At 44.7% G+C, this 25,403-nt stretch overlaps 3 protein-coding genes across 3 annotated transcripts; 2 read left to right on the plus strand and 1 right to left on the minus strand.

Annotated features, from left to right (window-relative positions):
• The first annotated feature begins 8,609 nt into the window (after nucleotides 1-8,609).
• Nucleotides 8,610-9,705, plus strand: LOC123174596 (ABA-inducible protein PHV A1). The gene is made up of 2 exons (XM_044590068.1): nucleotides 8,610-8,805; nucleotides 8,882-9,705. The coding sequence occupies exons 1-2, from the start codon at nucleotides 8,746-8,748 to the stop codon at nucleotides 9,464-9,466; spliced, it is 645 nt and encodes a 214-aa protein (XP_044446003.1). The 5' UTR covers nucleotides 8,610-8,745; the 3' UTR covers nucleotides 9,467-9,705.
• Nucleotides 9,706-10,468: 763 nt separating this feature from the next.
• Nucleotides 10,469-17,101, minus strand: LOC123160477 (uncharacterized). Its single transcript, XM_044578292.1, has 7 exons — nucleotides 16,895-17,101; nucleotides 14,828-14,929; nucleotides 13,916-14,000; nucleotides 12,372-12,556; nucleotides 12,062-12,259; nucleotides 11,071-11,130; nucleotides 10,469-10,984 (listed from the first exon to the last, which is right to left on the minus strand). The coding sequence occupies exons 1-7, from the start codon at nucleotides 17,099-17,101 to the stop codon at nucleotides 10,832-10,834; spliced, it is 990 nt and encodes a 329-aa protein (XP_044434227.1). The 3' UTR covers nucleotides 10,469-10,831.
• Nucleotides 17,102-20,093: 2,992 nt separating this feature from the next.
• LOC123182841 (lys-63-specific deubiquitinase BRCC36) lies at nucleotides 20,094-25,172 on the plus strand. Its single transcript, XM_044595513.1, has 10 exons — nucleotides 20,094-20,382; nucleotides 20,491-20,616; nucleotides 20,732-20,819; nucleotides 21,225-21,310; nucleotides 21,391-21,582; nucleotides 23,147-23,337; nucleotides 24,024-24,182; nucleotides 24,269-24,349; nucleotides 24,451-24,505; nucleotides 24,579-25,172. The coding sequence occupies exons 1-10, from the start codon at nucleotides 20,272-20,274 to the stop codon at nucleotides 24,768-24,770; spliced, it is 1,281 nt and encodes a 426-aa protein (XP_044451448.1). The 5' UTR covers nucleotides 20,094-20,271; the 3' UTR covers nucleotides 24,771-25,172.
• The last annotated feature ends 231 nt before the right edge of the window (nucleotides 25,173-25,403 follow it).

Raw genomic sequence — 25,403 nt, forward strand, 5'->3', positions numbered from 1 at the left:
TCTTCAAAGGTATGAAGATGCACTCCCCTCTCGTTGCTAGTAAACTCCATAGATTGATCTTGGTGATGCGTAGAAAATTTTTAATTTCTGCAACGATCCCCAACAGTGGCATCATGAGCTAGGTCTATGCGTAGTTTCTATGCACGAGTAGAACACAAGTTGTTGTGGGCGTCGATTTTGTCAATTTACTTGCCGTTACTAGTCTTATCTTGATTCGGCGGCATCGTGGGATGAAGCGGCCCGGACCGACCTTACACGTACGCTTACGTGAGACAGGTTCCACCGACTGACATGCACTAGTTGCATAAGGTGGCTAGCGGGTGTCTGTCTCTCCCACTTTAGTCGGATCGGATTCGATGAAAAGGGTCCTTATGAAGGGTAAATAGAAATTGGCATATCACGTTGTGGTTTTGGCGTAGGTAAGAAACGTTCTTGCTAGAAACCTATAGCAGCCACGTAAAAAATTTGCAACAACAATTAGAGGACGTCTAACTTGTTTTTGCAGCAAGTGTCATGTGATGTGATATGGCCAGAAGGATGTGATGAATGATATATGTGATGTATGAGATTGATCATGTTCTTGTAATAGGAATCACGACTTGCATGTCGATGAGTATGACAACCGGCAGGAGCCATAGGAGTTGTCTTAATTTATTTATGACCTGCGTGTCAACTGGAACGTCATGTAATTACTTTACTTTATTGCTAACCGTTAGCCATAGTAGTAGAAGTAATAGTTGGCGAGACAACTTCATGAAGACACGATGATGGAGATCATGGTGTCATGCCGGTGACGATGATGATCATGGCGCCCCGAAGATGGAGATCAAAAGGAGCAAAATGATATTGGCCATATCATGTCACTATTTGATTGCATGTGATGTTTATCATGTTTTACATCTTATTTGCTTAGAACGACGGTAGCATAAATAAGATGATCCCTCGCTAAAATTTCAAGAAAGTGTTCCCCCTAACTGTGCACCGTTGCGAAGGTTCGTTGTTCCGAAGCACCACGTGATGATCGGGTGTGATAGGTTCTAACGTTCGCATACAACGGGTGTAAGCCAGATTTACACACGCAATACACTTAGGTTGACTTGACGAGCCTAGCATGTACAGACATGGCCTCGGAACACAAGAGACCGAAAGGTCGAGCATGAGTCGTATAGCAGATACGATCAACATGAAGATGTTCACCGATGATGACTAGTCCGTCTCACGTGATGATCGGACACGGCCTAGTTGACTCGGATCATGTATCACTTAGATGACTAGAGGGATGTCTGTCTGAGTGGGAGTTCATTAATAATTTGATTAGATGAACTTAATTATCATGAACTTAGTCTAAAACCTTTACAATATGTCTTGTAGATCAAATGGCCCACGCTAATGTCAACCTCAACTTCAACGCGTTCCTAGAGAAAACCAAGCTGAAAGACGATGGTAGCAACTATACGGACTGGGTCCGGAACTTGAGGATCATCCTCATAGCTGCCAAGAAAGCATATGTCCTGGAAGCACCGCTAGGTGAAGCACCCGTCCCAGCAAACCAAGACGTTATGAACGCCTGGCAAACACGTGTTGATGATTACTCCCTGGTTCAGTGCGGCATGCTTTACAGCTTAGAACCGGGGCTCCAAAAGCGTTTTGAGCAGCACGGAGCATATGAGATGTTCCAAGAGCTGAAAATGGTTTTCCAAGCTCATGCCCGGGTCGAGAGATATGAAGTCTCCGACAAGTTCTACAGTTGTAAGATGGAGGAGAATAGTTCTGTCAGCGAGCACATACTCAAAATGTCTGGGTTACACAATCGCTTATCTCAGCTGGGAGTTAATCTCCCGGATGACGCGGTCGTTGACAGAATCCTTCAGTCGCTCCCACCTAGCTACAAGAGCTTTGTGATGAACTTCAATATGCAGGGGATGGAAAAGACCATTCCTGAGGTATATTCAATGCTGAAATCAGCGGAGGTGGAGATCAAAAAGGAACATCAAGTGTTGATGGTCAATAAAACCACTAGTTTCAAGAAAGGCAAGGGTAAGAAGAACTTCAAGAAGGACGGCAAGGGGGTTGCCGCGCCCGGTAAGCCAGTTGCCGGGAAGAAGCCAAAGCATGGACCCAAGCCTGAGACTGAGTGCTTTTATTGCAAGGGAAACGGTCACTGGAAGCGGAACTGCCCCAAGTACTTAGCGGATAAGAAGGCCGGCAATACCAAAGGTATATGTGATATACATGTTATTGATGTGTACCTTACCAGCGCTCGTAGTAGCTCCTGGGTATTTGATACCGGTGCGGTTGCTCATATTTGTAACTCAAAACAGGAGCTGCGGAATAAGCGGAGACTGGCGAAGGACGAGGTGACGATGCGCGTCGGGAATGGTTCCAAGGTCGATGTGATCGCCGTCGGCACGCTACCTCTACATTTACCTACGGGATTAGTTTTAAACCTCAATAATTGTTATTTAGTGCCAGCTTTGAGCATGAACATTGTATCTGGATCTCGTTTAATGCGAGATGGCTACTCATTTAAATCTGAGAATAATGGTTGTTCTATTTATATGAGAGATATGTTTTATGGTCATGCCCCGCTGGTCAATGGTTTATTCTTATTGAATCTCGAACGTGATGTTACACATATTCATAGTGTGAATGCCAAAAGATGTAAGGTTGATAATGATAGTCCCACATACTTGTGGCACTGCCGCCTTGGTCACATTGGTGTCAAACGCATGAAGAAACTCCATGCAGATGGACTTTTGGAGTCTCTTGATTATGAATCATTTGACACGTGCGAACCATGCCTCATGGGCAAAATGACCAAGACTCCGTTCTCCGGAACAATGGAGCGAGCAACCAACTTATTGGAAATCATACATACTGATGTGTGCGGTCCAATGAGCGTTGAGGCTCGCGGTGGTTATCGTTATGTTCTCACCCTCACTGATGACTTAAGTAGATATGGGTATGTCTACTTAATGAAACACAAGTCTGAGACCTTTGAAAAGTTCAAGGAATTTCAGAGTGAGGTTGAGAATCAACGTGACAGGAAAATAAAGTTCTTACGATCAGATCGTGGGGGAGAATATTTGAGTCACGAATTTGGCACGCACTTAAGGAAATGTGGAATTGTTTCACAACTCACGCCGCCTGGAACACCTCAGCGTAATGGTGTGTCCGAACGTCGTAATCGCACTCTGTTGGACATGGTGCGATCTATGATGTCTCTTACCGACCTACCGCTATCATTTTGGGGATATGCTTTAGAGACTGCCGCATTCACTTTAAATAGGGCTCCGTCGAAATCCGTTGAGACGACACCGTATGAATTATGGTTTGGGAAGAAACCTAAGCTGTCGTTTCTGAAAGTTTGGGGATGCGATGCTTATGTCAAGAAACTTCAACCTGAAAAGCTCGAACCCAAGTCGGAAAAATGCGTCTTCATAGGATACCCTAAGGAAACTATTGGGTATACCTTCTACCTCAGATCCGAAGGCAAGATCTTTGTTGCCAAGAATGGATCCTTTCTAGAGAAAGAGTTTCTCTCGAAAGAAGTAAGTGGGAGGAAAGTGGAACTTGATGAAGTACTGCCTCTTGAACCGGAAAGTAGCGCAGCTCAAGAAAATGTTTCTGTGGTGCCTGCACCGACTAGAGAGGAAGTTAATGATGATGATCAAGGAACTTCGGATCAAGTTACTACTGAACTTCGTAGGTCCACAAGGACACGTTCCGCACCAGAGTGGTACGGCAACCCTGTCCTGGAAATCATGTTGTTAGACAACGGTGAACCTTCGAACTATGAAGAAGCGATGGCGGGCCCGGATTCCGACAAATGGCTTGAAGCCATGAAATCCGAGATAGGATCCATGTATGAAAACGAAGTATGGACTTTGACTGACTTGCCCGATGATCGGCGAGCCATAGAAAATAAATGGATCTTTAAGAAGAAGACAGACGCGGATGGTAATGTGACCATCTATAAGGCTCGGCTTGTCGCTAAGGGTTATCGACAAGTTCAAGGGGTTGACTACGATGAGACTTTCTCACCCGTAGCGAAGCTGAAGTCCGTCCGAATCATGTTAGCAATTGCCGCGTTCTATGATTATGAGATATGGCAAATGGACGTCAAAACGGCATTCCTTAATGGTTTCCTTAAGGAAGAATTGTATATGATGCAGCCAGAAGGTTTTGTCGATCCTAAGAATGCTGACAAGGTGTGCAAGCTCCAACGCTCAATCTATGGGCTGGTGCAAGCATCTCGGAGTTGGAACATTCGCTTTGATGAGATGATCAAAGCGTTTGGGTTTACGCAGACTTATGGAGAAGCCTGTGTTTACAAGAAAGTGAGTGGGAGCTCTGTAGCGTTTCTCATATTATATGTGGATGACATACTATTGATGGGAAATGATATAGAATTCTTGGAAAGCATAAAGGCCTACTTGAATAAGTGTTTTTCAATGAAGGACCTTGGAGAAGCTGCTTATATATTAGGCATCAAGATCTATAGAGATAGATCGAGACGCCTCATTGGTCTTTCACAAAGCACGTACCTTGACAAGATATTGAAGAAGTTCAATATGGATCAGTCCAAGAAGGGGTTCTTGCCTGTATTGCAAGGTGTGAGATTGAGCACGGCTCAATGCCCGACCACGGCAGAAGATAGAGAAAAGATGAGTGTCATCCCCTATGCCTCGGCCATAGGGTCTATTATGTATGCCATGCTGTGTACCAGACCTGATGTAAACCTTGCCGTAAGTTTGGTAGGAAGGTACCAAAGTAATCCCGGCATGGAACACTGGACAGCGGTCAAGAATATCCTGAAGTACCTGAAAAGGACTAAGGATATGTTTCTCGTTTATGGAGGTGACGAAGAGCTCGTCGTAAAGGGTTACGTCGACGCTAGCTTCGACACAGATCTGGATGACTCTAAGTCACAAACCGGATACGTGTATATTTTGAATGGTGGGGCAGTCAGCTGGTGCAGTTGCAAGCAAAGCGTCGTGGCGGGATCTACATGTGAAGCGGAGTACATGGCAGCCTCGGAGGCAGCGCATGAAGCAATCTGGATGAAGGAGTTCATTACCGACCTAGGAGTTATTCCCAATGCGTCGGGCCCGATGACTCTCTTCTGTGACAACACTGGAGCTATTGCCCTGGCCAAGGAGCCCAGGTTTCACAAGAAGACCAGGCATATCAAGCGTCGCTTCAACTCCATTCGTGAAAATGTTCAAGATGGAGACATAGATATTTGTAAAGTGCATACGGACCTGAATGTCGCAGATCCGTTGACTAAACCTCTTCCACGAGCAAAACATGATCAACACCAGAACTCTATGGGTGTTCGATTCATCACAATGTAACTAGATTATTGACTCTAGTGCAAGTGGGAGACTGTTGGAAATATGCCCTAGAGGCAATAATAAAATGGTTATTATTATATTTCCTTGTTCATGATAATTGTCTATTGTTCATGCTATAATTGTGTTATCCGGAAATCGTAATACATGTGTGAATACATAGACCACAACATGTCCCTAGTGAGCCTCTAGTTGACTAGCTCGTTGATCAATAGATGGTTACGGTTTCCTGACCATGGACATTGGATGTCATTGATAACGGGATCACATCATTAGGAGAATGATGTGATGGACAAGACCCAATCCTAAGCATAGCACTAGATCGTGTAGTTCGTTTGCTAAAGCTTTTCTAATGTCAAGTATCATTTCCTTAGACCATGAGATCGTGCAACTCCCGGATGCCGTAGGAATGCTTTGGGTGTACCAAACGTCACAACGTAACTGGGTGACTATAAAGGTGCACTACAGGTATCTCCGAAAGTGTCTGTTGGGTTGGCACGGATCGAGACTGGGATTTGTCACTCCGTATGACGGAGAGGTATCTCTGGGCCCACTCGGTAATGCATCATCATAATGAGCTCGATGTGACCAAGTAGTTGGTCACGGGATCATGCATTACGGAACGAGTAAAGTGACTTGCCGGTAACGAGATTGAACGAGGTATTGGGATACCGACGATCGAATCTCGGGCAAGTAACGTACCGATTGACAAAGGGAATTGTATACGGGATTGCTTGAATCCTCGACATCGTGGTTCATCCGATGAGATCATCGTGGAACGTGTGGGAGCCAACATGGGTATCCAGATCCCGCTGTTGGTTATTGGCTAGAGAGGTGTCTCGGTCATGTCTGCATGATTCCCGAACCCGTAGGGTCTACACACTTAAGGTTCGATGACGCTAGGGTTATAAGGAAGGTTTGTATGTGATTACCGAATGTTGTTCGGAGTCCCGGATGAGATCCCGGACGTCACGAGGAGTTCCGGATTGGTCCGGAGGTGAAGATTTATATATGGGAAGTCATCATACGGTCACCGGAAATATTCGGGGGTATACCGGTATTGTACCGGGACCACCGGAGGGGTTCCGGGGGTCCACCGGGAGGGTCCACCTGCCCCGGAGGGCCTTATGGGCTGTAGGTGGAAGGGAACCAGCCCCTAACTGGGCTGGGCGCCATCCCCCCTAGGGCCCATGCGCCTAGGGTTGGGGGGAACCCTAAAAGGGGGCGCCCCCCTTGCTTGGGGGGCAAGCCCCCTCCCCCTTGGCCGCCGCCCCCCTCTAGATCTCATCTAGAGGGGCCGGCCCCCTTCCCCCTTCTCCCTATAAATAGAGGGGTGGAGGGAGGGCTGCAACACCACATCCAAGGCGCAGCCCCTCCCCTCCCCAACACCTCTCCTCCTCCGCGTGAGCTTGGCGAAGCCCTGCCGGAGAACTGCCACTCCACCACCACCACGCCGCCGTGCTGCTGTTGGAGCCTTCTTCCTCAACCTCTCCCTCCTCCTTGCTGGATCAAGGTGCGGGAGACGTCACCGGGCTGCACGTGTGTTGAACACGGAGGCACCGTTGTTCGGTGCTTGGATCGGATTCTGCCGCGATCTGAATCGCTACGTGTACGACTCCTCCAACCGCGTTCTTACAACGCTTCCGCATCGCGATCTTCAAAGGTATGAAGATGCACTCCCCTCTTGTTGCTAGTAAACTCCATAGATTGATCTTGGTGATGCGTAGAAAATTTTTAATTTCTGCAACGATCCCCAACATGTACCTAGTAGCGTCGGATAGATATACGAAAACTTGTTGTTCGACCAATCTCTCGGAGAAAGAGAGGTGACTCCTCTCTGTATATGTTCATGACGATCTTGTAATTAATGGTTCCTTCATTTGCTTACTAGCTAGCGTGTCGAGTTCTCTCTATACTAATAGTAGCTAGCGTCGACCAAGCACGGAGATAAGAGAGGACACTTCTCTCTATTAGCTAGCTAACACCCTAAATTAACCCCCTAAACCCACCCTTAAAAAACAAAAACCTCAGCTCTCGTTAGCTGCTGACGCGTGGATGTCTTTTGGTCCCGGTTGGTGTTACCAACCGGGACTAAAGGTGCTCCTGCCTGGGCGCCCCGCAGTGGCCACGTGGAGCCCCTTCTGTCCCGGTTCGTAAGCGAACCGGGACTAAAGGGTTTGGGCTTTAGTCCCGACCATTTTGTCCCGATTCCAGAACCGAGACTAAAGGCCTTCTGAAACCGGGACAAATGGACCGTTTTCTACTAGTGATAGGTCAATGGCTATCATCATACCAAGTTTGTAAGTTTTAACAGATTATGTCAATTATATTATGATGCACTTCTGCAACAGAGTTTTCATCAAGCAAATTGATCCTAACATAGATGAAAATGCCACCATTACATAGAACACAGAAAAATGCACAACATCCATATAAGGCACGTTTTCATCGGATGCACGGATTAAAAGTTATGATGGTTTTAATATAAAGTAGTGCAGCTCCTTTCACCTAGACGCTACACAACCAAGAGTGGGGCCCGGGGTGCCACGCTGGCCGGATGCGTAGCGCGCCTATCAGCCAGACGATACTCAGTGTCGTGCAGCGCTGACCTGTCCTGCGGGCGCTACACAAAAGGATTAGCTGGATGAATTTGTTTCGCCTACGATTTAGTTTGTGAAATAGTTGCGCCTTCGAGATCTGCTTTATCCATTTTGCCCACGAAATCTCATTTCCTGACTTCAATTGCGGCCTTCATGGTGGTCTCCGCAGCCACATCCGCCGCGCCTATGCCTTCTCCGACGTGCACCACCAGCACCTTTGCCATCGTACGGTAACCCGCCACCCGGCGCTCGCTCCTCCATGTCTAACTTACAGAAAAATGAGTCAGTATGTCTCCGGTGCCCCCCTCTCTTCTACGTCATCATAATAAAATTAATGGGATAGCTTCCAATTGTGGTAATGTAAGCATGGCATGTGCGCATAATTTTCTATCGAACTGGAGAATAGAGATGCAATGAGGCTGGGACACGTTGATCAGACAGAAGACTCCTACTTGGCCTTCGGCACCGGCATCCGCATGTGTTGGGTTGAATCAGCATGCAGCTCGTGATATGGGTGAGCGATCGAGCTTCGCGAAGGTACGGACGCGTCACACCGCGTGTCCTTTCTACGTGGCGGGCATCGACGTGCTCCGGCGAGCGACGTGTCCCGTAGCTGCAGCCTATATAAACGGCCCCGCTCTGCTCTAGGCCAGTCAGACACACAGCCGATCGAAACCAAGTTGAGCAACACCCAAAGTGATACTACTACAGATTATCTTGTTCTCTGACTGCTGATCCACTCTTGTCAGTTTGTTTGAGCCAGTTTAGCGCTACTCCTTCCTACGTGGGAGATGGCATCCAACCAGGACCAGGCGAGCTTCCGCGCCGGCGAGGCCAAGGGCCACACCCAGGTACATACTTCTATCGACGGTCTCCATCGAGTGGCCGCGCGCGTGCGGCGTCTCTGAGTGATCGTGGTGTTTGCAGGAGAAGGCTGGACAGGTGATGGGCGCGGCCAAGGACAAGGCGTACGAGGCCAAGGACCGTGCGGCGGGCCTGGCGGGGCACGCGTCCGGGCAGGGGCAAGGCGCCACGGAGGCCACCAAGCACAAGGCCGGCGAGGCCACGGACAGGGCGTCCCAGACGGCGCAGGCGGCCAAGGACAGGGCTGCCGGGACGGCGCAGGCCGCCAAGGACAAGACCAACGAGACCGCCCAGGCGGCCAAGGACAAGGCGGCCGGGACGACGCAGGCGGCCAAGGACCGCACCGTCGAGGGCAAGGACCAGACCGGCAGCTTCCTCGGCGAGAAGACGGAGATGGCCAAGCAGAAGGCGGCCGAGACGGCGCAGTACACGCAGGACAGGACCTACGACGCGGCGCAGTACGCCAAGGAGTCCGCCGTCGCCGGCAAGGACAAGACCGGCAGCGTGCTCCAACAGGCCGGCGAGACGGTGGTGAACGCCGTGGTGGGCGCCAAGGACGCCGTGGCCAACACGCTGGGGATGGGCGGAGACAACAATACCAACACCGCCAAGGACACCACCACCAAGAAGATCACCAGGGATCACTAGACTAGATGCATGCGCTCGCGCTTAATTTGCTTTCCTTTCCTTCTCTTGATACACATTTTACGTTCCAGTTTCATGATTTCCGGACAAACATCTTGTTGTAAACTCTGCTGCTCAGTGTCTTGGCCTCTTTTCGGTCCGTATGGATGTCTGACGGGAGATGTATCTTTGTGTTCGTCAGACTTCTCTTTTCAAGTTCTATTTTGCTGTAATAGTACTACTAATAAAGATCTATTTTGTTCCGATGAACTGGGTGAGCAGACATGTCTCATCCAAGAACGATGCAGTAGCGGCCACATCGAATCGAGTCATGTTCTCGATGATGTACCAATCTTATTATACATCTTGAGAATTTGTTCACTGACGGCAGGAATGAATTCAACGTCTTCAGATTTACCAACATATTGAGGGCTCATTTGGTTTGGAAGATTTTCATAGGGAAAACATAGGAACAAGGATTTCGGAGGAAAATTTTCTATATATGCATTTGGTCTGTAGGAAACGCGTACATGAATTTCGTAGGAATGCTACTCATTTCTTGTGTTTTTAGGGAAACTACACATCCATTCAAAGCTCATTTTGCGCGTAGGAACGAGGCAAGTCAATTCCTTAAGATGGCAACTTGGCAAGTGTCATCCTATTAAATTCCTATACTACTCCTAATTCCTACGTTTCGATTTCCTCCAAAACCGAATGAGCCCTGAACTTTTTGCTGGAGCTGAACACTTTTTAGGCAATTCCTTTCGTCCATGCACAAGAACATTGTCCTTCATCTGTTTTTCAAGCAGACTTATATGGTCTACATAAACCAGTGTTTTTGTATGCTCTGTTTCACCTACCATGGCTGAAGCATGCAACTCCAGGCTGATAGCCATTAAACCACTACTATTTAACTTCCTAAATCTATCAACATCTTATCAATTATAGAACACAGCAGAAAGAATCTAAAAGAAAAACACAACAGGAAGTGCCCCTATCAGAGTCATCAAAAGAAAGGGCCAGATCTGCATCATAAATAAAAGTCCACTGCACATAATTAATAACTTGTTTACATACAGATATGCTGTACACTTTAAGCTTACATTTTGCTTACGTTCCATGAACGATCATGCAGGAACAACTATCACAGGGCGTGCATGCTTTCCAGTGGAAATTTCATTTCACTTCTCTACAGGTACACAGCCAATGCTGTACTGTAATATATACACCGCTCGGAAATATGCAGGAAAATATTTTCTTTCTTACACGTACACCACCAATCTCTCTTGTAAACATCACTGTGAGAGGTCGGAGAGCCGCCCAGACCTCACGAGTGTTCTTCATTAAATGACACACAATCGCCATGCGTGTTCAGTAGAGAAAAAGAGCTCATGCAGTAGACAGGCCTCTTAGGCCTCCTCCTCGAGGGCGAACAATCTTGCCTCCACAGACACGGATAGAATCGCAGAAATCTCTCTTCTTGAGAAACTTCTTGATATCTTCTAGTATGACCGGTGTGTTTTGGATTATCATCTTCTTGCACTGAATTACAATATGGTACGATTAAGAATGATACTACTAAAAATCGATACACTACAATTCAATAGAAGATATATTTAGATGCTTACCTTCTGTACGAAACTCTCTGTGTTGTTGCATCCTTTCAGAAGTATCTCGATTATCTTGAGCTGTCAAGACCAGATCAATGGCAGGTTTAGGTTTCCTCTTTTGGCTAGTCACTCACTTTACCACACAAAAGCTGTTAAGTAGATAGAGAGGCATCTGGGTACCAGTGCAAATATGAAAGAAAACTGGCATATTTATGTGCTGCATAAAAACAAAAAATACACCTAATCCAGCACTGGCAGTTCCCAGCCGATAGGACTTTTAAACCAGGTAGAAGCTCGACCAAGACTCATGTTCGTGAGTCTCGACTAGATTAGCAATCAGATATGGAACACCCTTGCTATCACCGGTTGCAAGTCAGCATTTGAAACCATAATCACCTACTCAACCCAACCCACCACTCCTTACAACTACACTAGTTAATTGTCTGATATGCCATGTAGGAAATAAATTGATCAGTGAAAATAACATGCAATTGGTCACTCCCTACCATGTTCCATAACATTTCGGCATTGCATTAGTCACTAGGTTGTTGGCTCTACTTGATGTCTGAATTCCAAACTGAAGATAACCTGGACAAACAACCTAGTACTTGGGGGTGTTCGACAAGATAGGCAACTATAGATAAACGATAAATCTTTCCCTGGTTTATGCTTGTACAAACAATCCCAATATGGACTGACTAGTAGTTTTCGTACTATAGAGCAGAGAGCTCCATCCTAGTGAGATAAACTACAGTATCAACATGGTGAATAATAGCAGAGAAATGAAGAGAAGAGTGACAAGGGTTGAGCTAAGTTATTCATTGCTATATCCTCTCCTAACATAAGAAAGATAAAGAAAGGGCTAATAAGCTCTTGAGAACTAGATTTCGACGTATACTCATACACCAAATGTAACTCGGGAGTTTCAGAACATAATGATTTAAATCAGCCGCAAAGGACATAGGAACGAACATAATAATTCAAAAGGAAGAAATCCTATAAAGAATACCTCCATCTCAGGGTCTTCAAGACCAGTACGAATCTCATCAACAACCTCATGGCAAAGGGTGCAAGCATGTTCATGTCCTGGGAGGCGAATGTATGTAACTTCCTCACAAAGACTTGCTGATACGCAAAATTCTTCAGGGCTTAGAGAATCAATTTGTGCGAAGAACAGTGCTGCATAATAATCAACCAACTTTGTACACTGCCATGTAAAAAATCAAGAGCACATTGAAATACGAAATGCTCGATTTAGAAATAGGTATGACTATTTAAGAAAGAGAGCATTTGATTTTACTTTTAAGTAAAAAAAATACCTCTAACTTAAGTGAATGAAATTTCAAACAAGCTTGGTGAAGAGTATCTATAATTTCGATCCGTGTCTCATTCTCCTTCAAATAGAAGAGGGTTTCTGCGGCAAACTGCTCACAAAGTTGGCATAGTTGTGGACTTCCCTTTGTTGTAAGTGATACCGTGTTCTCATTTAATCTCTTTTCAACAACTACAACACGATCAAATAAATAAGACATAAAAACTGATTAAAACAAGGATGAATATCCAAATATTTGAAAACAAAATTCAGAAAAATATTTGAAAACATAGACAACAAGCAAACAACAAAATTCTGAAAACAATAGTATGTAACAAGGTCATGCGTATTACTCATATATTATACTACTGGTAGAAACTAGGGTTCTATCGGGTCTAGGCCGGAGGTTGTAGGGGAACGAGGGAGCTGGTCGTGGACGAACTCGCGGCCGCCGGCGGCTGGGCGCCGTCGTGCGCGAGGAGGCGGCGGCTGAGAGGGAGATGGCACAGGGGAGGAGGCGGCTAGGGTTAGGTCTCCCGGCTCCCTAAGGAAGCCGAGCAAATATGATTGCTTCTTGCTTAATTCCAAAACGGATCCTTACACGAGTTTATATAATCCTCCTACTAAGATAATTGGGCTAAGCCCCTAATAACGATAAGATAGACTGGGCCACAACTAACTGGGCTAAGCTCCTAATATGCCGGTCATAACAACTACACCCTAACCCCAAGAACCAGTGACACAAGTTTCAAAAAAAAAGAACCAGTGACACAAAAAAATCGGTTAAGTAGGTCTCCGGTGTGTAGAAGATTATCAGTAATCATCAACATGCTATGAGCCTGACTTTATCCTGACATAATTAACAAGATTGGAACATATAAAAGTATTTGAAGTAGTAATCAGTGACAATTGTCTGTTGGTGAGTCCACAAGTGGATATACAGAAATTAGAGGGGCCAGGGAAAATATAGGCATGGATTAGTTTCTTTACATAGAGATAAGAGAGATAAGGGATTTGGGAATAGAGATCCCTCCTCATTCAACTTTATATTGATGTTTGAATAAGTGGGATGCTCCTCACATTCAGAGGGCCTATGGCCAAATAAGACCACATGTGTGCACAGGACAAATAAACAAATATAAAACCTTATACCTTCCATTCTCCTTCCTGAGAAGTGGATGGTTTCCGAATTAATTTTCAAGCCTGGCGGGATACAGGTACTTCCACTAGACTTGGGTCCAGACCAGTTCGCAACCAAATGAATATAGTGATCATTTAGTTCCTAATTCTGGCTGGACCTCAAATATCCATGGAGGATAACATAATCCTTGCATCCCAAACAGGGCCTAACATAGCATCAACATGTGCATTATTTTGAATATCGATCCAGGAGTTCTAGTCACGATTTTTTGTGGTACCTTCAGTATATAATCTCGTATTACCATAATAAAAAGGAAATTCTACTCAGAAAAACAAAACAGCTGTTATAAAATAAATCTTGTATTGCTTGCTTACAACAGGATGCAGGATCGAGGTTAAACGGCCACATACCAGTATGGTCCAAGGCCAAGATTCTACTGCCCAAAAGGGCAACACCAGTGATGAACAAAGCAAAAAACTCTTGAGCCCATTTTGTCTGTTAATAAAGGGATGGACAAGCAATTAAATATTTAAATGTAACAACTACAAAAGAGAGAAGTATATACATAATAACATCAAGATTTTGCTAATTGTTAAAGGAACATTTAAGGTTAACTGAGGTAAATCTACAGATAATTAATTTCCCTTCATATACAAATCTGAAAAAAGGTCTCAGCTCCATCTTCCTTCTTGTATGTATCGCATGCATACATTTTAGTTCCTTACAAAAAACATGTGTCTAGTCTAGAATGTGTACAACTTGAACCAAAACATTCCAACAGTTCAAAAGGAAAGCACTACATTAAATAAACGGAATATGGCTGTATGCTCCAAAATCCAGATAAGCTTTATGTGCTAGCTCGCCATCGCTGAGGCGCCAGCTGTTCCCCTTTCTGCATTCTTCTTAGAAGATACTCAGATTGCAGAGAAACTAACCCAACCCAGTGGTGTGGACAGACAGTAAAGTTAATCTGCAGAACTACTGGTGAGCAAAGGTGACATACAAACTCCTCAAATCCGTTTGAGAACAAATTTTTTTTGTATAAGTACTTCCCCTCAAGTTGGACTTAACATTAAGAACCAGGAATGACAATTCAATTACTACTATTTTCTTCAACTGCTATTATTGCCTTCAAAATAAATCAATCAGCTATGAGCCATAAAAAAATACCAGGCTTTTCTCCACGAATTTCACATGCATCCATCGGAAACACAAGCAAACAAGTGCTAATTGAAGATGTGGAGTTAGACTAGCAGCTGGCATGATATCGCAACCCCTGAATCGGATCTACTCTTAAACAGAGTGAAATTCTCAGCGTCTACCTTAAGTTCGGATGAGGATCTTGGGAGCGGAGGGCCGGGCGGGGCGTCGTGTGCGGACGGCCGAGCGCCGTCCGCGGCGGAGACAAGCGGGAGCGAGAAGAGCTAGGCAGAGGCAGGGAGAAGCTGTTTTTTTTTCCTTACGCGAGGGAGAAGATGTTTTGAGAACACCACGGCGTTGACTAGCTGGATTTGTTGCGGCCACTACTAGGCCAGTATTTTCTGATTTTCCATGCTTTAATTTAAACCCAAAAAAGATTGTACCGGCTCAGTTTTTCAAAGATGTTCATAGAGTGTGCGTGGGTGCGTTCATAGAAGCTAGTGTATGTATGTATGTATGAGCATTTGCGTCTGTATTGTGTTAAAAAAATCCAAAAGGTTAAAAATATATAGTGTTTATACTCTATGCTTTTAATTTTATAAAAAAGTAGTGTTTATATGTCCCATTTAACAAAAATATGTCATGCTTATTATTACAAAATTATTTCTACCATAAATGAAAAATGTTCATCGCATATAAAATGTTTACACGATACATGAAACTATTCAAATATGTACCATCTAAAGTACCTCATTTTCTTCCTAATTTTAGCCCCACTAGCTCCATACATATTTGTGTGTGCCACTCATGTGAGGTTGTGGGTGGGCCCTTTACGCTCTTAGCCATAATATCACATCTGAGTATTGTGGGTGAGCCACACGACAGTCCCACCAACTCGGAGGCTGAAACACAAGACCTTGATGCTTCAGCGGTGGGTTCTCTTGCGCTGCCTATGATGGTTGCGTGATGAGGCCTACAACACCACCATTGCAATGTTGGTGTCCATAGCAGAGGATGGTTTCTTAACGGCATTAGTGTGATGGCGTTCTCGAGAAAAAGCGTGAGAACAACTCCATCCCGCATGAGAGATAGACGGTGCTAGACACGAAGGAGAAAAGTGGCACATTGATACCGGGGGAGGGGGGGGACAACAAAGCGTGATGGTTATGGACGCGATGGAGATTGAAGTACTTTTGTTTTCCTCAATTGATATATACATAGTGTGGTGAGTTATCTAAAGTACAATTAAGTGAAACAACCTATATGATTGCGGTGACACCATAACCTTGTGCTATCCTTCGAGGTGTTCGTCTGGGTTGCTCATGGAGTCCCCAAGATGCAATCGGAGTAGTGCTGGACGCTGTCAGGAGCATGAGCCTACATGATGCAATGTATGTCGACGTTAGCGTCTCCTAGTCAACTTCTTCCAAGGTCTGTCCGAATTCTGTTGTCCAGTAGTCGAATTCCTCTAGGCACCAAGGTGCAGGGTACATTGATCTTGACTACCCTAAAGTCATGATCATGCTTTATGAGATGTCCACTTTGATTGTGACTTGGCTTTGATACCCTATCTCACATCTTCTCACAATTCATGGCTAGAGGATGGGCAAGGTGAGACATTTATTGTTGTAGCTGTGGTGTGGATAATAATCCTAAAGACATTGCATCAAGCTTTTTTCAGGAGAGATGCATTATAAAGGACGAGCTATAGGGAGTTCGTTTCCAAATTCAACATGTATTTAAAAGTTTAAAAATATCAATCCTTTTCTGGAAATATATATACATGTTTTTCAATTATATATAAAGTTACATCATCAAATGCTATGCAGGCTACACAAAAAGGACAAATATCTTGCCTAAATACGACAAAGGAAAAGCCTATTTTAATCTATCTATTTGTCTTTTTTTCATATAGCATGTGTGCTTATATGTTCATGAAATTTTGTACATGTATATACTACAAATATATGCTTATGTTATTTTTTTTCAGATTTTTTGAGGTGTGGAAATATCTTTTTATGAAAAAAATAAAGGGCTTTGTGGCGCTCGGCCTCCATATCCACTTTCCGCATATTTTTTCTCAAAGAAAATCCAATACACACCCCAAGTACCCCATTTCACCTGCCGCTTCTGTCCAGCCCAGAAAGACTATCAAGCCCAGCCCAACCCAAACCCAACCCAAGCCCTGACATCGCACTCTCCGACCGAACTCAGATCTGCGCCCCGCCGCTGCAGCCGTGCCCCGTCACCGCCCCCTGCGCGCGCGTGCCGGCGCCGCACGCCGCCCCGCACCCGCGCCGCACGCCGCCCCACACCCGCGCCCGCCGCGGCATGCCCTGGCCGCTCGCGCCTGCAGCCAGCTCGCGGCCGCGCCCCGCCGCCGCCCCGCCATGGACTCGCCCCGTCTTTTCCGTCTCTGTTGGCTCGGGTGGAGAGAGAGGATGGTAGGTGGGCATGTGGGCCACGTGAGAGAGAAGAGGAGAGAGGATGACAGGCGGGCCAGGGTCACATGCAAAAGGGACAAGGCCGGACGAGGACGGCCCAGAAAGTGTCCGCTTGTGTCCGCTTTGGACGCAAACCCAGGTCAAACATGCGCCCAGGATGGGGCGAGACGGACAAGAAACAGACGCTTTTTACGGATGAGGTCGTGCGTTGGGCCGTCTCATGTGTCCGTTTAACCTCAAACGGACAGACCCAGACGATTTGGGGTCGTGCGGTGGAGTTGGCCTTAGCGTGATGGCGGACTCGAGGAAAAGCATGAGAACAACTCCATCCCGCATGAGAGATGGATTGTGTTAGACACAATGAAGAAAGTGGCGCGTTGATACAGATGAGGGTGATGGCAACAAATCACGATGGTTATGGAGGCGATGGCGATTGAAGTACTTTTATTTTTCTCAATTGATTATACATGGAGCGGTGAGTTTTCTAAAATACAACTTGTGAAACAATCTATACGATTGCGGTGACCCCATGAACTCGTGCTATCCTTCGAGGTGTTCGTCTAGGTTGCTCATGGAGTCTTCAAGGTGCAACCGGAGTAGCGTTGGACGCTGGCAGGAGCATGAGCCTACAGGGTATAATGTATGTCAACGTCAACGTCTCCTAGTCGACTTCTTCCCAGGTCCATCCCAATTCTACTGTCCACTAGTCGAATCCCTTTAGGCACTATGGCGGAGGGTACGTCGATCTTGACTACCCGGAAGTCATGATGGTGCTTTATGAGATGTCCACTTTGGGTGCGACTTGGGTTTGATACCCTATGTCATGTCTTCTCACGATTCATGGCTAGAGGGTGTGATAGAGAAGTCATTTATTGTTGTAGTTGTGGTGTGGATAATAATCTAAAAGACATTGCATCAAGCTTTTTTCAGTGGAGAGGCATTATAGAGGACGAGCTCTAGGGAGTTCGTTTCAAAAGAAATTCAATGTATATATAAAAGTTTTAAAAATATCAATCCTTTTTCTGAAAATACATATACATGTTTTTAAAGTATATGTAAAGTTTCATCGTATAATGCTATGCAGACTACACAAAAAAGACAAATATGTTGAACAAAGAGAAAAAAGCTATTTTAATCTATGTGTTTGTCTTTTTTTCATATCACATATGTGCTTCTATGTTCATGAAATTTGTACATGTATACACTACAAATATATGCTTTTTTTGAGTTGTTGATTGTTTTTCAGATAGCTAACCACTTATTCCAAGCGGTTACTACAAATATATGCTTATGTTTATATATATTTTTCAGATTTTTTGAGGTGTGGAAATAGTATTTTTTTCTGCAAAAAATGAAGGGCTCCGTGGAGCTCAGTCTCTCCGTATGCACCTTTCGGCTTTCGCACATTTTTCTCGAGAGAATCCAATGCCCCATTTCTCTTCTGCCGTTTCCGTCCAGCCCAGAAAGACCATGAAGCCCAACCCAACCCAACCCGAGCCCTGACACCGCACTCTCCGACCGAGCTCAGATCTGCTATTTTTTTTAAATAATACATTTGTTTTATTAATTTTCATAAATCTTACGCTAGATAAAAAAAATTCAAAAATAATACACCGGCCTAGTCGGCCCACAGCAGGCCGATTGGATTCCAGTCGGCCTACAGCTAGCCGGCTGGCCCCTGTCGGCCTACTATGGGCTGATTGCGTCCTGTCGGCCCACTGTGGGCCGATTGAAGCTAATTGGCTCGCTGTGGGCTAATTGTTTTTGCAAAAAAGTAGGCATAAAAAATATATGTTTAAAAAATGTTAATCAAGTAATTAAAAAATGTTAAACGTGTATAAAAAAATGTTCCTGATGTATACAAAAAATGTACAATATATATGCAAAAAAGTTCACATAAAAAATATGTTTTAAAAAGTGTTAAGCATGTATTTAAAAATTGTTAAATGTGTGTATAAAAAATGTTCCTTATTTATACAAAAAATATAGAATGTGTATGAAAAAAATTTGACACCAAAAAAATATGTTTGAAAAATAAGTTTGAAAAGTTGACATTTTTTCAAATACATGATTGAAAATTGTTAAATGTGTGTATAAAAAATGTTTCTTATATATTCAAAAAATATAGAATGTGTATGAAAAAAAGTTAACACCAAAAAAATATGTTTAAAAAAAATGTTCCAGTTCCATATAAAAAGAGCAACCAATCATACTTAGGTCCGTGATGCCCCCATATCGGATCCGGAGCTGGAACATTTTTTATACACGTTTAACCTTTCATTCCAATACATGAAACATTTTTGTGTACTCGTTGAACATTTTTTCAAATACGTGATTAACATTTTTTTCAAACATATTTTTTGTGTCAACTTTCTTTCATACACATTCTATATTTTTTGTATAGATAAGGAACATTTTTTCAAATACATGATTAACATTTTTTGCAAACATATTTTTTTGGTGTCAACTTTTTTTCATACACATTCTATATTTTTTGTATAGATAAGGAACATTTTTTATACACACATTTAACAATTTTTAAATACATGATTAACACTTTTTAAAACATATTTTTAGTCAACTTTTTTGCATATATATTGTACATTTTTTGTATACATCAGAAACATTTTTTATACACGTTTAACATTTTTTAATTACATGATTAACATTTCTTTAAACATATATTTTTTATGCCTACGTTTTTTGCAAAAACAATTAGCCCACAACGAGCCAATTAGCTCCAGACCCAATCAGCCCACAGTGGGCCGATAGGGGCCAGTCGTCCAGGTGTAGGCCGACTGGAGTCCAATCGGCCTACTGTGGGCAATTTACCCTAATATTTATGAAAATTAATAAAAAATGTATTATTTAAAAAAAATTAGCCTCAGATCTGCGGGCGAGCACCATCCACAGAGTCCGCTGGCGCGGCCGCACACGAGCCGCGACCCGCCGACCCCACGCCGTAGTCTAGTGCCGGACAGCGCGTCGCCGGTCCCACCCGTCAGCGAAGCACACATCACAGGCCAAGCCAGCCGTCATCGACCGAGCCCACCCACTCCGACCGACCCCACAGCGAGCCCAGAAGAGGCGCAGCACAACACACTCCTCCGGCACCGAGCCACCCGCCCCGCCCCGCGCCCGACCCGAAACCCCAGCCGATCGGCGGCGGCCGGCCGGCGGAGATGTCGCTGACGGAGGTCAGGATCGGCGAGGAGGTGTGGCTCACCTGCCTCTCCCACGCGCTCACCACGGAGACCGAGGAGGTCATGGGCCTCCTCCTCGGCGACGTCGTGGTTCGCCCCCCTCCCCTCCCCTCCCACCTACCCGTTCCCCTCCCCTCCCCGCTCCTCCCCTCGCGAATGTCTGAGATCGCGCTGATTCCCCTCTCTCCCTGCCCGCAGCCCTCCAGCAGGGGCGGCTCCACGGCGGTCATATGGGGCGCGTCGCCGCAGATGAGGTGCGAGCGGAAGAAGGACCGCGTCGAGGTCAACCCCGAGCTGCTCGCCGCCGCGTCGGCGCAGGCCGAGATATCCTTTTTTCGACCTCCCCCAGTTAGTTCCTCGGTATTTGGCGTGTTTGCTGCTGCGTGGATTGCGTTGACAGTAGGGTTTTGGGGATGTTGGTCTTTAACTCTGCTAGCACGTAATGACGACCACCATCGGGAAGACGACCCGGGTGATCGGCTGGTACCACTCGCACCCGCATATCACTGTCCTGCCTTCCCACGTAGGTAAGCAAGCGACACGAATTCCCTCGCATTGGCGGTCTATTGTGTGCCCACTGCTCAGGGCTGTGTTTCACTATGCTCAAGTGCCTTCTGTTCTGGCAACCCTGTGGTATGCATTGATTTGTCACAAACCTGTGACGTGATGCTACATAGTTTTTGTCTATGCAGTTTGAGAATTTACTAGCAAGTTTTCCATATTTAGCTATGTAGCTTTGCTCCAGAATTTCCGGTATAGCACCAACCCTATACTGTCCTGAATACAAGGGTCTATTACTGGCTCCTAACCAATTGACGACAGCAAAATATAAATCTAGACAATTTGCTAGTGCATCTGCTTTTATGCTTTTCCTCTCTCTTATGAGATGGTGCCCATCTCAGTGAGGCTAAACTTTGCCATTTTTTCTCCAGATGTGCGTACCCAGGCTATGTTTCAGTTGCTAGATCCAGGCTTTGTTGGGCTGATATTTTCCTGTTTTAGTGAAGATGCTCAAAAGGTAGGAAAGAAGGTTACTTCCTATCTGGGACAATTATGCATGGTTTTGTCATGCTGAATCGTATTTTGATGTTGCCACAGGTTGGGAAAATCCAAGTGATTGCCTTCCAGTCACTTGATGGGACACAGAACACACAGCGTGCTATTGTTCCTGTTATTACCAATCCAGTCATTAACCCTGAACCATCTTGGGGTTCATCCGATAACTCATTAGCATTGATTGAGGGCATTGAACAGGACACTGGAGATTCTAGAGCTTCAAACGGAAGCAAGGTTTTTTTCTATACCGGATGTTGTGGTATTACAGCATTTAATTCCATGATGTCTTTCCATTTTGTCTGTGAGGGTGTGAGGGGTGTTGATTATCACTCTATCATCGTATTCTTCCCTACTGGATGGAGTATGTTTAAATCTGGCGCCTACTTTGCACAAGCCAGTGTAAGAAAAAGAGCATTTGAACTATGTTGCTATCGTTTTTGGATCAAGATAACTAAAAAAGAATGAATAAATTGAGCCTTTACTCTTTTGATTAGAATAGAGGTCACGGGAGAGAAGAGCATACTGCCATACTATAGAAGATATTCAGGAAAGCAAATCCATTTGTTATTTATGTTAATGGCCTAGGTGGCTGTCTTAGACTGGAAAGCTTGACTACATATTCACTAAATGTTAACCCTCAAAAGTGGGCACGTATATGATGTGAAGCATCTTTTGATTTCGCATCAAGAGTCCATGATGGACATAAAAAGAAGTCAAGCTATGCACCACCATCCGACCCAAGCAAATGGTTGAACAGTAAGTAGGCTAACGGAGTTTCCAGAAATGTGGGATAAATTGATCGCAATCGTCTATTTTTCCTTCAAAAAAATGTTCAGCACAATCTAAGTGTGCTAAATCTACCGCCGCGGGGGGGGGGGGGGGGGGGGGGTAACCAATTGTGCATTGTGATTATTGGATTGTAGACTTTGTGCCCTTGGCAAGTTCAACATGATGGTTGCTGGATGCTGAATCTCTAAAATTCTAGTGGTTCGAGTACTTCTTATGAGCTGAAATAATGGGTCAACTATTTAACAATGTGTTTTGGCGAGAAAAGATAGAAAGCGTGAACTATGACAACTATTTCATTGGGTATTAGTATATATAAATGATGCTGGACAGGTGGAGAGGAACCAGTAAGTAACATGTCATATGAAACAATTTTGTAATAAAGAAATTTCAGGATAATTTCAGAATTTTTCATTGAAGTCGCAGCAGTTAATTAATGTGTAGCTGGTCTTGGAAGCAAGCGAATATGAAACAACCTAGTAGAGACATTATGTTCAGGGAGCTTCTGTCTTGATGAATTATTTAATTGTATAGATATGGTATTTAGCTTCTGATGATAAAACTGACACCTGCTGATCAGCAAAACCCCATAATTTCCTCAACGTTTGTGCTCAGAAGCTTCAGTTTGATGCTTTCTGACTTGAATGTGCAGGTCTAGATATATTGCAACCAAATGATAGAGTAGATATCTGTACTAATGTTTTTGTAAACGTGGTAACAAACTGACGGATAGATGAGAAATTCAGAACAATGAAGCACACTTAACTGTTTCTACGTTTTGTTTGGACGAGCCCATCCCCTGATTTATCAGTTGGGAGCATACTTTGTCTCTGTTGTTAATTGCTTATGTAAAAGTTGCCTGGTTTATGCTGCTCCATTGAATTTGTGTAGCTTCTAAGTACCAATCCAGGGTAACTTGTGCTAGGAGCCATAGATAATCAGTGCACTATTCTGTGGGTCTGTACTTACCAGTACATTTTCAAATTATTTATGCATGTACTTATGTTTCTAGGTCTGGGGAAGGTCTCAGGATATGGATCTGTATTCTCCTTTGGACACAAATCATTCGGCAAGACTACCAATAGAAAACGCTATTGTTCCTTTCGAACCTGATAACAGTGCTGGACCCTCTGTTGATCAAGATGGTTCAGATCTGTCCCCAAGCATACAGGAGGCTTTGCACCGGTCAACCATGGACATAAGGTATATGAATTTCCTGCACAAATCTTTTATTTTATAGCGAACTGTATATATAGTTTCCAGAAATGTTAAGCACTGTATGTTAGCCTTTACTCTTTTTTTGCCCTTGAGAACTCTTTCAGCAGTTCAAAATATTTTCGGACAAGATATGTCATCTGAACCTAGGAGTTCTTCCTGGAATGTCTGTCTATCAGCTAGTATGATGGCATATTAACATCTTTCTCATGGTGCTACAGTCACATACTCCCGGGTTCCATGTTAAAACAAACTAATGGCTATATACCTTAGTAGTATTAAACAAAGCTATATGGCTTATCTTTCGAGTTTTCCAATGCCATCTAATCACTTTGGCAATGTTCTTTTATGAGTAACGCAATATTAACGCCTAAAATATTACCAACCAGGCTTTGTTGTCTTTAGGATGATGAGATTTGTCTGGAATTCTTTAGGATTTTGAACTAAGCGTAATGGACTTGGATCGAATTCTCATATTTAAAGAGTCCTTTAGTGTTGTTCTAAGCCTCTTCTCCTGTACAATTTTGTTGTGATTTACAGTTACAATCATCATGGCATGAACATCCTATGACTTGTCTTTCATCATTCTTCATGCCATGCGGACCTGTCAAGTGCAGGATGCTGTGCTTTAACATGACGGTATTAGTTTCTAATTTACAGTTTGTTGCTGATAGTGGTGCAGAGTATAAAAGGAAGGAGGTGCCACTTAAAGTATTCCCTACAAGGCATCTGCTAAAGCTGGACACTACGTTGAGTTCTTACTGTGATATGCAACGTGTCCTGTTTGAAGAGGAACAATCAGCATATAACCAAGCTATGCTTCAGAATATTTGGTAATTCAAGTTCCTTAATGGAAAATGTAATATCAGGATGCTTGGTCTCACCATAAAGGCTGCACTTGTTTTGTTTGTTTGTGCAGTGATGGGAAGATGCACCCACTTACATCTATGCACCATACCTCCACATACAATGCTTCTCTATGCAAACTGATGGAATACTGGTGAGAGCAAAATCTTCTTTTTCTTCTTCTGCTTATCCAAATACAGCGACTGCTCATAGTGTGTAATCGGCTGCTAACATATTGTGCTTGTGCTGTCTTAGCTTGACCCCAGCCATAACTGTGCTTGAGGACCGTGTGAAAGAAAACGAACTTCGGGTGAGTGGACTAGATTTCGTATGGCGCTGTTCGGTCGTTCCAGGACTAATGGCTATTTGCTCATTGCAAACAGTTAGCTATGCTAGTGGAGGAGGCTAAACAACTGGAGGCCGAGCAGAGCACGAAAACTGGCTCTCCTCGCCGTGCGATGCCCGGAGGGACTACCAGTGGCATCACTTCGCCAAGGGGCCAGGACAAGTACCCTTCCGGCAGACAAGGGGGCCCTATAAGCCCTAGCAGCAGCGGCCGGAGGAAGGCTCCTTGAATCCGACCTTGCTCGCCATTCTGTGATGATGGATAGTCCGATTCTCGGCCCTGCCTGATGCTTTCTGGAACCCCAAACCTGTCCCTTCGCGCGAGGGGTGAAGTCGCAATGCAAATGTACATACCCATCTCCTTTCAGCGCCTGGCCCGCCGTCCTTCTGTGGAAGTAACCAACCAACAGTGGTTCCCTTTTGCTTTGTGTTGTCCTTGCGCCAAATCCTTTTGCCTGGTTGCGCTGAGCTTGTAATGTGTACTCACTGGCGCGACGAGTCTCGGGCAGTGGTTGCGCTGAGCTTGTAATGTGTACTCACTGGCGCGACGAGTCTCGGGCAGGCTTTCTAGTTGGAAAAAACTCTTGTACCAATCCTGTTGTCGAAATGTTCAGGGAAGCCTCGCTTGCCTAGGTGCTCTCGCCCTGCGGTGATCTCTAATGTTAACAGCCGTGCAAGGACGATGGGACTCGGACCAGCCCCGGAGGCCGTCCGGCAGCGGCGACAACTTGTCCCACTCTAACTGCTTCACTGTTTTGGAGCTTTTCGTAACGAAAGTGAGATATTTGGAAGCAACATGACAAGGGCCATACAACCACTCCAACTGTTGCTGGATGGAGGCGTGATGTGCAGTCCCGCGTCTG

The sequence above is a fragment of the Triticum aestivum genome, chromosome 1D (assembly GCF_018294505.1).
Source record: "Triticum aestivum cultivar Chinese Spring chromosome 1D, IWGSC CS RefSeq v2.1, whole genome shotgun sequence".
Classification (NCBI taxonomy): Eukaryota; Viridiplantae; Streptophyta; class Magnoliopsida; order Poales; family Poaceae; genus Triticum; species Triticum aestivum.